Source organism: Chiloscyllium plagiosum, unplaced genomic scaffold (assembly GCF_037043375.1).
Source record: "Chiloscyllium plagiosum isolate Xiang-an unplaced genomic scaffold, Cpla_swu_hap1 HiC_scaffold_5, whole genome shotgun sequence".
Lineage (NCBI taxonomy): Eukaryota > Metazoa > Chordata > Chondrichthyes > Orectolobiformes > Hemiscylliidae > Chiloscyllium > Chiloscyllium plagiosum.
The window spans coordinates 86,694,794-86,710,915 of NW_028270143.1; the positions used below are offsets into that span (position 1 = coordinate 86,694,794).

Sequence of the window (16,122 nt, forward strand, 5' to 3'; positions counted from 1 at the left end):
TCTTACGATGTGGTATTCATGTCCCTACCTCTGGACCAGAAGGTCTGGGTTCAATTTCACCTGTTCCAGAGAATTACTTGGACAGGTTGATTATAAATATCTATAAGCCTTTATTAACAGGACTCTTATGGTGTAGATGTAGCGTTCCGAACTCTGGGCCAGAAGACCAGTGTTAAGCATCATCGCTTGGAAGCAAGTCATAACATGTCCAAAAAGATTGATTAAAAATATTACACAACTTTAAAGTGAGGGGAGATAGGTCTAAGACATATGTCAGAGGTAGTTTCTTTACTCAGAGAGTAGTAAGGGTATGGAATGCTTTGCCTGCATCGGTAGTAGATTCGCCAAGTTTAAGTGCATTTAAGTCATCATTGGACAAGCAAATGGACATACATGGAATAGTATAGGTGGGATAAGCTTCAGATTAGTATGACAGGATGGCGCAACATTGAGGGCCGAAGGGCCTGTCCTGCGCTGTGATGTTCTATGTTCTAATTATTATTTGGCATCATACTAAGTTAAATAGCCTGGTTAGAGTCTTACTGAGGATGTTGGTCAATTACAGATCTAAAAACAGCTAAAAATGTCATGCAACTTATTAATTCATGCTTTTCATTACTAGTCGATGGTCTTTTTTTGATTATGAGATCAGGTTCTGCTGCAATATTGTCATAGTTAAAGAATCTGCTGCCATTCTGGTTAAATGGTGTACAAGTCAGGCAAACGTTCCTTAATGTGCAAAGTGCCATTTTAGCACTCAATGGGACACCCATGCTCATTCCACACAGTTCCAGTTGGTAGTCCAGGTGAAAAAAACCTCTGAGAAACAAAATAAAGGAAACAGAAAATTCTGGAAAAGCTCAGCAGATTGGACAGCATCCACGGGGAGACAAAGAGTTAACAGTTTGAGTGCAGTATAACTCTTCGTCACTAAGAAGACTGACTCAGAAGTGCCACAAAGAAGTTCTTAGATTTGAAGAAAACTCATATCAGACTCTAAATGTTAACTCTGTTACTCTCTCCACAGATGCTGCCAGATCTGCTGAGTTTCTCTGTTCTTATTTCAGTTTCCAGCACCAATAGCATTTTGCTTTCATTTGCATCCACGAAAGCAACCTGGACAATCAAAGTACCTAGTTCCCTCATTACTGAGAAAAGCCACTCATCCCTAGATCAATGGTTCCCAACCTTTTCAATACCAAGTTACACTTCAGTGAGACAAACAATGTCACAGTGCATTCGCTTTTATCATAATGCATGTGTGGTTTTGGAAGTCTACGCATGCGTGACTCTGGAGGCTCATGCATATGCAGTTAATAGGGGCACTTGGTATTAGCTGATACTACCTTCTCTAATAGAAACCAAGGCTCCAGAGGAGATGGAAGCCTCAACACTCAGATAAAATGCCGCTTTCCAAACATTTTGCAACCCATTAACACCTTATCCCAGCACACCAGTTGAAAAACATTTTTCAGCCTCAGCAATTTGCCATGCCAATTGATGGTATATTGCCCAGGAATGATTTTTTTCTCTCTATAGCTAAGAGTTCTGAAGTTATAAGAACTCTGACACTTGTAACTGATCAGTTAGCCAAACTCCCAGAATCTAGGAGGTACCAACCCTACCTATCTAATAATTCAAACACAGCCAACACCTTTCCAACACAGGATTCTCTTACTATACAATCGTCATCAGTTGACTTGTCCTTAAATCCTCTCCATGTTGTCCTTTTTTACACTATCTCTCAGAATAAATTTTGTTAAATATATGCTGCATCCATATTCCCCTTCCCTCAGGCTCCATTCACCTTTGTGGTGTCAGACTGCTTATCTTAGGCATGGCAGAGTCAACTTCTGATTAACTAAATACAGGGAATACCTATGCCATCATCTTCATCTCCCATTATAAAGAAACATTCGCTCCCTCCAAAATTGACACTCAGCATAGAATCCCTATAGGGCAGAAAGAGGCCATTTAGCCTATGAAGTCTGCATGGACCCTCTAAAGAGCATCCCATCCAGATTGAGCCCCCTGCTACCCATTCCCATAATGCTGCATTTCCCATAGCCAACATATCCAGCCTGCACAATTCTGGGCACCATGGGCAATTTGACATAGCCATGCCACCTAACCTGTAGATCTTTGGACTGGGAAGAAACTGGAGCACCTGGAGGAAACCCATTTGGACATGGGGAAAACATGCAAATTCCACACAGTCACCCAAGGCTGAAATTGAACCCAGATTCCTGGCACTGTGAGACAGCAGTTCTAACCAGTGAGTCACTGTGCCACCAAATTAGTATATATCTTTAACAAGATACACTGTAAGAATTCACCAAGACTTATTAGCCAGTACCTTCCAAACCCATGATGACTTCCGTGTAGAAGAACAAGGCAGCAGATACGTGGCAAGTTCCTCTCCAAGCCTCTAACCATCCTGATATTATCCCTTCAATTTTGCTGAGTCAAATACCTAGAACTCCCTCCCTAGACTTTGTAGGTCTACCTAGAGCAGTTCAAGGAGGCAGCTGACCACCATCCCGTCAAGGGCAACTAGGGATGGGCAATAAATGTTGGTTCCACCAGTGATGCCCACATTCTATGAATGAACTAAAATAATACCTGTGTATAGGAAAATGGGCTAGACGAGGTTGAAGATATATGAGAGAAACTGGAAGACTATTCTGGGAGAGCTGGAGCAAGTAAGCAACTGGAATAAAGCAAATAAAGAATGGGGAAAGTAAAAAAGACAAGGGAAGAAGTTTTGATTTGAAGGGATAAAAGTAAAGAAAAAAAGCAACTGTGGACAGAAGAATCTTAGCTGATCTTAAACTTCATGGTAAAGAAATCCATGAACATCTCATAAGGTTTTAGAAATGATGGTGAAGGGTACAGAAAAGTATTTTAAAATTGTGAAACAAAAATTTGCAACTTAACAGTGAATTATGTCAGTATTCTTTAAAGGTATAAGAAACAAAACTAATGCCAATCTATTGTATGAACCTAGAGTTAATTATTGACCTCAAATAATTTTGGATGACCATTAATAACAAAGATACCAGAAGCACAGCACAATTTTGTTGAGACAGCATTTCCTCAAGAGAATTAATAACAATGAATCAAATCATTTTGAATGATGGGAACATTACAAAAATGTCAAACAATTTCAGTGATGAATATGATACATTGAAAATGAAACTGCACCAAATGGCATTTAATAGATATATAATAATTCCTTCCAAATAAACCTGAAAATAATGTTTACATTTCACACAAAAACTTTTATTTACATTTTATATGCTCGACCTCATGTATATTTGCAGAATACTATTTAATGGGATAACATTGGTACCTGAACATACAATAATTTAGAACTTAACATTTCTCTCAACTTGCTGGTTTCTTCTGCTTACTCATCCTGATATTCCTTTCCTTTAAGCAGTACTGTGTACCAAGATGAATAACGGATTGATGTTTAAAATGAAGTTGGGTGAACACAGTCGGAATGGAAGGAAAGACAATTTAATCACGGCAATACAAAACCAAAAGAAAACAAAAAGGCCAAAACAATATTCACAAAATTTTTTAATGCACCTTCGATAGAAATTACTGAATCAATTCATTTCGAACGAAACGACTGTTAAGATTTCGAAATGAATAGCAATGAGGCAACAATTTTACTTAGAGTTTTTTTAAAGTGCGTGCTATCTCGCTAGAAACTTAATATGCATACAGTCTGCCTCATTGAAGACACGCCCTACATTCTTCCTTTCCTATCACTTTTTAATAAAGACACATTAAAAACAATTTTTAAAAACACATATCTAGGCCCTTTTTTTGCATTTACATGGAACAAGCTTACAGCAACTGGTCTGAAGGTGACGCAGTCCAACTGCAATCCTGTTATTAATAATTAGTGAGAGCACGCAGCTGAGCAGAGCGCGAGTGCCCACCTCCCCCCTTGTACCTCGCGAAGCCCCCATCTCAGCAACCCACTCGCTGTGAACAGCTGGCCAGGTGAATGAAGGCAGCTTCCGCGAGGGCAGCGGGCGGCGAGCTGAATGGGCGGGCCTGGGACTGCAGTCCTAACGTGAAGCGAGCGCGCTGCGCTGCACTGTGACAGCAGCCGCTCCTGGAATGAGACCGAACCAGGCATAACGTGAGAGGATGACAGGACTGCCATTCTCCCGAGTTCCGCAAAGCGTTTCTTTCGCTTCTTGCTGACTTGACACCCCACACAAATACCCACATACACTTAATACCAAACAAAAAAGGACGGGGTGGAAGAACACTCGACTTCTCCGTGATATATATAATATATATTGAAAATCACCACGGTCATGTCTGGAAATCGGGTTCAGTTCGCAGGACTCCCACCTCCGAGAGATGCACAGGATCGCCACGGAGTAGCACGTAAGTGTATTTTCTTGGGGAAGATAAAGTTTTGTCTTATTCTGAGTTTAGGCATGTTTTATTGGCAGAAAGAAAACTGTTAATCCTGCCTGTGACCTTCTCGCATCCTTAGCGAGTGGATTTGGGTTGAAGGAGTGGTGGTGGTTTAGGATATTGTGTTTTACTGAGCTTTTGCAGACTTAATCGACCGAGAGCTACTTCTAACTTTACTTCAGTGCTTTAACACTGAACAGTCTGTCACTGCGTTCTGGTATTTTCAAAGACGCTGTTTAAATTCCAGTGTTTAAGATTTATATCTGTCCTCAGCCCTATGATTTACTGTACCGAATGTACAAGTTACACATTTTATCATGTCTTACATTTATTTTACATTTAGTTTATTCTCTCTTTGACAAATTCAAGCTTATTGGAAAACAAAACATAAGGTATTTTATCCTCATTTCCGGGACTGTTCCTTTTCTATGTTGTGTATCTATGCCAATCTGCATAATTTTTTCCCCTGTGATTTATGCACATTCAACAACAAACAGCCTGGTAAGTTATGCTTCAAATTGCCAATATTTCTTTCGATAGCTTCTGTACCTGTGTAGCCACTTTTCCCAATAGAAAAAGAAAAAAAATGCCTTCCCAAATATTCTGTGACTGTTGTAAGTTAAAGTTGTTTCAATAACAACACCAAATTGTACTACTTTACACAATACTTAACATAGTAATATCACAGGATTACTGCAAACAAACATTTGACAGCAAGTAACATAACGCAGTATTGCAGTGAGTATAAAAAAACTTGCTCAAATGGATAGATTTTCAGGGGTATCTTAAAATAAGAATGAAAGGGTCAGGGAGGGTATTACAGTGCTTCAGACCTTGGCAGTTGAAAGCATAGCTACTAATAGTGAAGTTATTAAAATCAAGGAAGCTTAAGAGGCCACATTCAGAGGAGTGCCAATATGAGGTTATGATACGGAAGCAGCTTAGAGTTGGGGCAGAGTGAAGCCATGAAGGATTTGAAAACTGAGATAGCAATTTTAAAATTGATGTATTGTTTAACTAAGACTACTGTAGGTCAATGAGTACAGGGCTGATGGGTGAATGGAATTTGGTGTGAATGTTTTATTTTTATTTATAACATTGAAGTACAGAAAGAAGTTGCTCTTGTGGGTTGCATGTGTCACTCATGATCATATAACTGTTGAGTGTTAAGGTGAGAAAATTTGTGTAATGTACTGACTGATTAGTCAATATGGTGCTTGTAACTATTATGGTCCTGTACTAGTGGTATGTAACAGTTACTGGAATTATAATGAAAAGTTTTATTTTCTTCCGATAAGAACCTAAAATAAAGTTAATTTATTATTATTTGGAAAGTTAAGACTAGATAATGAAGAAATGAAATGAGATTGTTCAATGATTTGTGCTTACACGTAGAATTAACTCCATACCAGCTTCATCATTACCGAGTTTACGTTTTACCTAAGCTTTTAAAACTTTGTATTTTGAACTGCTAAACAACCAGCAAGAAGTCATACAGTCATAGTCATGCAGTCATACCCCATGGAAATAGATTCTTTGGTTCAACCAATCCATGCTGAGCATAATCCCAAACATGACTAGTTTCACCTGCCTGCTCCTGGCCCATATCCCTCCAAAACATTCTTATTCATGTACTTTTTAAATGTCTTTTTCAAATGTTGTAACACTACATTTTTTAAGGAGATTCAAGAATTTCAAATATTGAAATATATAGTTGTCTTATTTCATGCTATTTTTCATCTCACATCTAATATCCATTTGACTGATCACTCCAACTGGAAGTAATTATTTTATTTATGCAGCCGTGATTGTAATGCCAGCCATTTCCCATGATTTAAAGTGAAGGAATATGTAAAGAATTGGACCATGTCAAGAGTAACATGCATGGTTTTGACTCCCTTATTTGAATAAAGGATAATTGCATTAGATACAGTTCAGAGAAGGTTCACTGGACTTGTTCCTGGGATGAGACTTGAACAAGTTGGGTATGCACGCATTGTTGCTAAGAGAATAAGAGGCAAGCTTATTGAAACATTTAAATTTCAGGATCTTGTTAGAGTGGATACCAGGAAGATGTTTCCACGATGGCAAAACTAGAATTGAGGACACAGATTAAAATAACAGGCCTCACTTTATTGACTGAGATGGGGATGTTATTTAATGAGATCATTAAATGTGGAATTCTCCTCCCTAGAAAGCAATGGCGTCACTGAGTTAATTCAAGGAGATTAATCCACGTGATATCAAGAACTGGTTGGAGGCACTGACCAGTGCAAATTCAAGGGCCCTGATGACATTCCAAAACTTGCCATTCTCCTACCCAAGCTCTTTCAGTACCGTTAGAACACTAGTATCTATCTGATAAAGTGGAAAATTGCCCAGGTATGTCCTGTACACAAAAAGCAGGACAAATCCAACCCAGCCTGTTACTGATCCGTTGGTCTACTTTCGATCATCAGTAAGGTGACGGAAGGTATCCAAAATAGTGCTATCAATCAGCACCTGCTCAGTGATGTCCAGTTGCGGTTCTACCAGGGCGACTCAGCTCCTGGCTTCATTACAGCCTTGGTTCAAACATAGACAGAAGGGCTGAATTCCAGAGATGAGAATGACAGCCCTTAACATTAATACTGCATTCAATGAGTGTAGCATCAAGAAGCTGTAGATTAGATTAGATTAGATTCCCTACAGTGTGGAACCAGGCCCTTCGGCCCAATCAGTCCACACTGACCCTCTGAAGAGTAACCTACCCGGACCCATTTCCCTCTGACTAATGCACCTAACGCTATGGGGCAATTTAGCATGGCCAATTCACCTGACCTGCACATCTTTGGACTGTGGGAGGAAACCGGATCACCTGGAGGAAACCCACGCAGACACGGGGAGAATGTGCAAACTCCACATAGACAGTTCCCCGAGGCTGGAATCGAACCTGGGACCCTGGTGCTTGTGAGGCTGCAGTGCTAACCACTGAGCCACCATGCCACCCAAATGAGGGCTCGTCCGGGAAGTGAAACTGGAATCAATAGATATCAGGGACTGACTTTCTGCTGGTTGGAGGCATATGTGGCACACAGTAAGTTGGTAGTGGAGGTCAGTGATCTCAACTCCAGGCCATCCAGGATAGTGTCCTAGACCCAACCATCTCCAGTGCTTCAATGACCTTCCTTCCACCATAAGGTCAAAACTGGGGATGTTTGTCAATGATTGCTCAGCAGGGGAATGGGAACCTGAGGTTAATTCCAGTGCACAGAAGGGTGAGAGTAGGGAGGGCATGGACAGAATTTTACAGTAACAGGAATGTGCTGACAGATAGTAAGCTGGTTTGAAGTGTGTCTACTTCAATGCCAGTAGCATCTGAAATAAGGTAGGTGAGCTTGCAGCATGGATAGGTACCTGGGACTTCGACGTTGTGGCCATTTTGGCGACATGGAAAGAGCAGGGTCAGGAATGGATGTTGCACATTCCAGGGTTTAGATCTTTTATGAAGAACAGGGAAGGTGGTAAAAGAGGGCAAGGTCCTTGTTAGTCAAGGACAGTATAACGGTGGCTGAAAGAACTTTTGACGAGGACTCATCTGCTGAGGTTAGAAACAGGAGAAGAGAGGTCATATTGCTGGGAGTTTTCTAGAGGCCTCCACAGAGCTCCAGGGATGTGGAGGAGAGGATCATCAAAACTATTCTGGTTAGGAGTGAAAGGAACATGGTGGTCATTACGGAGGACTTTAACTTCCCCAACATTGACTGGAAATGCTGTAACTCTAGTACGTTGGATGGATCAGTTTTTGTCCAATGTTTGCAGGAGGGTTGCCTGACACGTATATCAAAGAGCTGACAAGAGGGGGGGCGGCCATACTGGATCTGGTGCTTGGTAATGAACCAGGCCAGGTGTTTGATTTAGTGGTAGGTGAGCACTTTGGAGAGAGTGACTATAATTCGGTTATGTTTAGTTAAGCGATGGAAAGGAATAGGTACATGCCAGAAGGGCAAGAGTTATAGATGGGGCAAGAACAATTATAATGTGATTAGGCAAGACTTAGGATGCATGGAATGGGGTAGCAAAATGCAGGGGATGGCGACAATTGAAATGTGGAGCTGGTTTAAGGAACAGATATTGCATGTCTTTGATAGGTATGTCCCTGTCAGGCAGGGAGGAAGTGATAAGGTAAGGGAACCATGGTTTACTAAAGAAATTGCAACTCTTGTTAAATGGAAGAAGGAGGCTTATGTGACGTTGAGACAAGATGGTTCAGATGAGGCAATGGAGAGTTACAGACTAGCGAGGAAGGGTTTAAAGAGAGAGTTAAGAAGAGCAAAGAGAGGACATGAGCAGTCTTTAGCAAGTAGAATAAAGGAGAACCCTAAAGCTTTCTATAAGTATCTGAGGAATAAAAGGATGACTTGGGTAGGCAAAGGGCCAGTCAAAGACAAGTGGGAAGTTGTGTGTACACTCTGTGGAGATTGGAGAGGTGCTAAATGAATATTTCTCATTGGTTTTCACTCAGGAAAAAGAGAATATTGTAGATTAGAAGAATGAGGTATGGGCAATTAGACTAAAATGATCGAGGTTAGTAAAGAGGAAGTGTTATAGATTCTAAAAGAAATGAAAGTAGACCAGTCCCTTGGACCGGATTCTCTGGGAAGCTAGGGAGGAGATGGTGGAGTCTTTGACTTTGATCTTTTAGTCGTCATTGTCTACAGGTTTAGTACCAGAAGACTGGAGGATTGCAAATGTGTTGCCCTTGTTCAAGAAGGACAGTAGAGATGGCCCAGGTAATTATGGACCAGTGAGCCTTACGTTTGTTGTAGGAAAGGTTTTGGAAAGGATTATGAGAGATAAGATTTATAATCATCTAGCAAGCAACAGTTTGATTGCAGGTAGTCAACATGGTTTTGTCAAGGGCAGGTCATGTCTCACAAACCTCATTGAGCTTTTTGAGAAGGTGACCAAGCATGTGATGAGGGTAGGGGAGTTGATATGGTGTACGTGGACTTCAGTAAAGCCTTTGATAAGGTCCTACGTGGTAGGTTGTTGGAGAAAATGCGGAGGCATGGGATTGAAGGTGATTTAGCAGTTTGGATTAGGAATTAGCTTTCTGTAAGAAGGCAGCGAGTGGTGATTGATGGAAAATATTCACCCTGGAATCTGGTTACTAGTGATGTGCCACAAGAATCTGTTTTGGGACCACTGCTGTTTTTTTATAAATGACTTGGACGCAGGTATAGGTGGATGGGCTAGTAAGTTTGCAGGTGATACTAAAGTCGGTGGAATAGTGGACAGTGTGGAAGAATGTTGCAAGTTGCAGGCGGACTTGGATAAACTGCAGAATTGGGCTGAGAGGTGGCAAATTGAGTTCAACACAGATAACTGAGGTGATGCACTTTGGGAAGAATAACAGGAAGGCAGAATACTGGGTCAATGGAAAGATTCTTGGTAGTGTGGTTGTGCAGAGGGATCTTGGAGTCCATGTACATAGATCCCTGCAAGTTGCCACCCAGGTTGATAGTGCTGTTAAGAAGGCATACGATGTGTTAGGTTTTATCGGTAGAGGGATTGAGTTCCAAAGCTGTAATGTCTTGCTGCAACTGTACAAAACGCTGGTGCAGCCGCACTTGGAATATTTTGTACAGTTCTGGTTGCCCCATTACAGGAAAGATGTGGAAGCAATGAAAAGATGCAGAGGAGATTTACCAGGATGTTGCCTGGTCTGGAGGGAAGGTCTTATGAGGAAAGGCTGAGAGACTTGGGTCTGTTCTCATTAGACAGAAGAAGGCTAAGAGGGGATTTGATATAGACGTACAAGATGATCAGAGGTTAGATAGAGTAGACAGAGAAAGTCTTTTTTTCTAGGACAATGACGTCAGCTTGTACTGGGGGCATAACTACAAATTGTGGGGTGATAGATTTAAGACAGATGTCAGAGGCAGGATCTTTACTCAGAGTGGTAATGGCATGTAATGCCCTGCCTGCTAATGTATTTAACTCAGTCACATTAGGGGCATTTAAACAATCCTTGGATATGCACATGGATGATGATGGGATAGTGTAGGGGGATGGGCTTAGATTAGTTCACAGGCCGGCACAACACTGAGGGCAGAAAGGCCTGTTCTGCACTGTATTGTTCTATGTCCTATGTTCCATGTTCAGCACCATTCATAACTCCTCAGATACTGAAGCAGTCCATGTTCAAATGCAACAAGATCTGGGCAATATCCAGGCTTGAACTGACCAGTGGCAAGTAACATTTACACCACACAAATACCAGACTTTGATCATTGCCAATAAAAGATAATCTAACCACAGCAATTTGACATTCAATGGTTGATTACCACCACTGAATTCCGCACTATCGGCATGCTGAGGGTTGCTGTTGACGAGAAACTCAGCTGGACTCACCACATAAACACAGTGGCTACAAGAGCAGGTCAGTCTACAAATACTATGCACCTGGCACCCACCTCCATCCCAAAGTAAACCTGTCAGTTATCTACAAAGCAGAAGTATGGAGTGTGATGGAATGCTCTCCACTTACCTGGATGGGTACAGCTTCAACAATGCCCAGAAACACCTTGATGATACCATTCGGGACAATGCAGACTGCTTGATTAGCACTACATCCACAAGCATCCACTTCCTTCACTTCAGTAGCAGCAATATGTACTAGCTACAAGATGCACTGCAGAAATTCACCTAAGATCCTCAGCTCGCACCTGCCAAACCCATGAGCACTTCCATCTAGAAGGACAAGGGCAGCAAGTACCTGAGAACACCACCATGTTCAAGTTCCTATCCAAGTCACTCACCATCATTCCTTCACTGTTGCTGGATAAGAATCCTGGAATTCCCTCCCTAATGGTCAACCCACAGCAGGTGGACTGGAGCAGTTCAAGAAGGCAGGTCACCACCTCAAGGGCAATAACTGCTGCCCAGCCAGCAATATCCACATCTCGTAAATGAATAATAAAAAAAGTGCAGAGGCAGAGTTAGTTTATTTTTATCTACAAGAGAGTCTAGGTCTAAATGAAGACAGGGAGGAAAGTAGAGTTGAGACCACAACCAGATCAGTAATGTATGGATTTCCTTTTAGATTTTGCAATTACTTGAAATAAATCATGTTAATTTATATTGCTATCAGGTCCTTAACCTGTACCAACATGCTTCATGGGAAATGGATTAATTCTAAAGTGTAGTAACTGTTTTTTAAGTAAAAAAGCAGGAGTCAGTGGTTTTCCCCCAAGGATGCTTAAGGTTTTCTTGAGAGCTACTTTTGGTTTTTGGGATTTTTTAAAATCTTATTATATACAGAGTCCGTAATACTATTTTGTCCCCTAGTTCCTTCATAGGTTATCTCAAATTTGGATTGTAAGTAAATTTTCCAGTTTACAATAATAAACTAAGATCAGATTCATCTCAAATTCTAACTATTTGACACAATGAAACATAAATTGCTCAGCTATAAGCAAAACAGCATGGTGTAAAATCTACAGAAAAAGTTAACATAAGGAGTGAGACTTCATGTTGTATTCCAGTTCAGAAAGTCACTGACAACTTGGATTTTTTTTCCTCAAGTGCAGTACAAAAAACATGCTTGTCAATCAGTTGTGCTTTATGGCAGCTTTTTAGAAATGTCAATTCAAAATACAAAGTCACTGAACAAATTTAGCAAGGGAACAAATGCAGGACAGAATGCAGAGCCAACAGCAGCTCCTCCCTGACTGACAGCAACCTCAACAGCTAGTACCTGCACTTCTGCATTCATTGGCTAGTGCACAAGAGTCAGTATATCAAGGGTGCTGTCCCTACCTAGTTGACTGCTATTGAGTTCCTGGAGTCGGCTGCCAATATGGCAGAGGACAAGAAAAAGACCCACGTCATCTCCCATGATTTCCAACTCAGCATCTGCATGTTTTAAAGAAAATTATCCTACCTCTCGAAACATTAAGTCTGTCTGTTCACAGATGCTGCCAGACCTGCTGAGTTTCTCTACTTCAGGATTGTCTTAAGGTAAAATTGTCTTAAGGAGGGGGAGTTACATTTTTGATTAGGGAGAACATCACGGCAGTACGAAGAGAAGACATTTTTGAGAGTTCTTCCACTGAGTGTAAATGGGTAGAACGGATGTTGGGGAAAAAAAGGTGGCGATCACTTTGACAGCCCCCCAGTAGTCAACAGGAGATTGAGGAGCAAATATATAGGGAGATCAGTGATAGTTAGAAGAATAATAAGGTTGTAATAGGGGATTTTACCTTCCCTAACATCGACTAGGACTGCCATAGTATTAAGGGCTTGGATGGAGATGGATTTGTTCAGCAGGTTTAGGAAGAATTTCTCACGCAGTATATGGATGGCTCGACTAGTGTAGGGGCAATACTTGACCTCCTCTTGGGGAAATAAGGCAGGGCAAGTAATGAAAGTGTTAGTGCAAGTACACTTTGGGACCAGTGATCGTAATTCCATTTGTTTTAAAATAGCTATGGACGTGCAATTCTGGTCTCCTTCCTATCGGAAAGATGTTAAGAAACTTGAAAGAATTCATAAAAGATTTACAAGGATGTTACCAGAGTTGGAGGATTTGAGCTATAGAGAGAGGTTGAATAGGCTAGGGCTGTTTTCCCTGGAGCATTGGAAGCTGAGGGGTGACCTTATAGAGGTTTACAAAATTATGAGGGGCATGGATAGGATAAATAGACAAAGGCTTTTTGCTGGGGTGGGGAACTCCAGAACTAGAGGGCATAGGTTTAGGTTGAGAGGAGAAAGATACAAAAGAGACCTAAGGGGCAACTTTTTCATGCAAAGGATAGTATGTGTACGGAATGAGCTGCCAGAGGAAGTGGTGGAGGCTGGTACAATTGCAACATTTAAAAGGCATCTGGATGGGTATATGAATAGGAAGGGTTTGGAGGGATATGGGCCGGGTGCTGGCAGGTGGGACTAGATTGGGTTGGGATATCTGGTCGGTATGGACAATTTGGACTGAAGGGTCTGTTTCTGTGCTATACATCTCTATGACTGTGTGACTAAAAGGATGGGTCTGCCCCATGAGTTAAAGGTCTAAATTGGGGCAAGGCCAATTTTGATGGTCTCTGAAAGGAACTTTCAAAATTTGATTGGGGAGGCTGTTTGTAGGCAAAGGTTTTCTGGTAAATGGGAAGCTTTCAAAAGTGAGTTAATGAGGGTTCAGTGCCAGCATGTTCCTCTTAGTGAGGAGTAAGGCTGGCAGGAGTAGGGAACTTCGGATGACTAAAGTTATTGAGGCCCTGGTCAAGATAAAGGAGGAGGCACTTGATATGTATAGGCAGCTGGGATCAAGTGAATTCCTTGGAGTATAGATGATGTCAAAGTCCTCTTGAGAGAAATCAGGAGGGCTAAAAGGGGACATGAGATAGCTTTGGTAAATAAGGTACAGAAGAATCCAGAGATTCTGCAAGTACATGAAGGGCAAAAGAGAAACTAGGGCCACTTAAAAATCAAAAAGCTAGGCTGCATGAAGCCTCAAGAGATCAGTGAGATCCTAAATGAATATTTCTTGTTAGTATTTACCATCGAGAAAGGCATGGATGCTAGCAAACTTGGGGAAATAAATAGTGATGCATTGAAGAGAGTCTACATTCCAGAAGTGTTGCTGAAAGTCCTAAAATGCATTAAGGTAGATAAATCCCCGTGACCTGATGAAGTGTATTGCTCCTGTGGAAGGCTAGGGAGGAAATTGGGGTGCCCCTAGCAGAGATATTTTTATAATTGACAGCCCCAGGTGAAAATTGGAGAGTGGTTAATGTTGTCATTATTTGAGATGCTGCAGGGAAATGCCTGGGAACTACACACTGGCAAGCCTAAAGTCTGTGGTGGATAAGTTGTTAGAAGGGAGTTCTGAGGGACAAGATCTCTAGGCATTTAGAGAGGCAAGGACTCATTTGGAATAGTCAGCATGGCTTTGTGCATTTGAAATCTTGTCTCTCGAATTTGATTGAGTTTTCTTGAAGGGGTGACCAAGAAAGATGAGGGCAGTGCAGTAGACATTGTCTACGTGGTTGTTAGCAAGGCCTTTGATAAGGTACTGCATGGTAAGTTTATTGAGTAAGGTTAAGTCTCAGGATCTAGGGAGAGCTAACTAATTGGATACAAAATTGGCTTGACGGTGGTGGGCGAGGATTTTTTTTTCAGACTGAAGGCCTGTGAGCCAAATGGATCAGTGCTGGGTCCACTGTTATTCATTATCTATATAAACGATTTAGATGAGAATTTAGGAGATATGGTTAGTACGTTTGCAGATAACACGAAAAGTGGTGGGATAGTGGACAGTGAAGAAGGTTGTCTGAGAATGCAGTGAGATCTTGATCAACTTGGCCAGCGGTCTGAGGATTGGCAGATGGAGTTTAATTTAGATAAATGCAAGGTGTTGCATTTTGATGTGTCAAACCAGGGTCAGACTTATATAGTCAATGGCAAGGTCCTGTGGAGTGTTAAAAAACAAACAGATATAGGGGTACAGTTTCAAAGCTCCTTGAAAGTGGAGCCACAGTAGACAGGATGGTGAAGATTTATTAGAATGCTACCCGGAACTGGAAAGTTTGAGTTATGAGGTTGCACAGGTTGGGATTTGTTTTCCCTGGAGCATAGGACACTGAGAGGTGATTTTGTAGAGGTCGATAAAATCATGAGGCATAGCCAGCAGCTTTTTCATATGGTAGGGGAGTCTAAATCTAGACGGCGTAAGTTTTAAGGGGAAAATGGAGAGATACAAAAGGGTCCAGAGGGGCAGTTATTTCACATAGAGTATGAGAAATTTCTAGAATAGGTTGTTGAAGGTAGTGGTGGAAGTGAGTACAGCTTTGTCATTTTAAGAAACATTTAGACAGGTACGTGGATGGGATAGATATGAAAGGATATGAACCAAATGCAGACAAATGGGGCTAGTTTAAATTGTGAAATCCAGGCGGCATGGGCAATTTGAGCCAAGGACCTCTTTTTATGTTGTAGGCCTCTTTGACTTTGACTCTATAATGATTTGAAACTTTGAATACTGAGAGATGTAGATAGAGTGGACATGAAGACACTTACATTGTCTTAAGGAATCACTGAGTCAGGAAATTGTTTGCATTATGATTCCCCAGGATTAGGGCATTCACATTTATATTATCTCTGAGGATGACCTTATCCTACCATTATACCTGGGGTAACATGTGGTTATGGGGGGGGTGGGGGGGTGGGGAGCTGGCCAGAGTATCTGTGAGCATTACCAACTGACCTGTCTAAAGGAGATGTGTTTCCTATGTTCGGGGCCTCTTTGACTCAACTTCACACGGCTACGAAGAGGGTCAAAGGGGTCACCTAGCTTGTACAAGCTTTAATAAACTTTAACTGTTTGCAGAAGTTGGTGTGTGCATATTGCACCTTGTGTGTGAAACTTCTGGAAAAGAACGGAACATTCTAAGCATAGTACAGCCAAGAAAATACTACTTGAAGCATACTGTTCCAGTACATTTTGAACTTTCAGTTAGTACTTTAACATTTTGATTAAAATGACTACTCTAACTACAGGTCCTTCAGTATTCTTTTTTACTCTCTAATCAACCTGTTCAGAATGTTATTACTCACCTCCAGGAGCAGGTGGTACTTGAACCTAGGCCTCATAGTCAATGGGTAGAGATGTTACCACTGCACCACAAGAGCCTTCCT

The 16,122-nt window shown here is 41.4% G+C and overlaps 1 protein-coding gene across 1 annotated transcript in view; it reads left to right on the top strand.

Annotated features, from left to right (window-relative positions):
- The first annotated feature begins 4,128 nt into the window (after positions 1-4,128).
- Positions 4,129-16,122, top strand: part of LOC122550039 (sickle tail protein) — a 720,789-nt gene continuing 708,795 nt past the window's right edge. Inside the window, exon 1 of the mRNA XM_043690462.2 lies at positions 4,129-4,413. Coding sequence (XP_043546397.2) covers positions 4,341-4,413 — 73 coding nt within the window. The 5' untranslated portion in view covers positions 4,129-4,340. The remainder of the gene's footprint in view (positions 4,414-16,122) is intronic.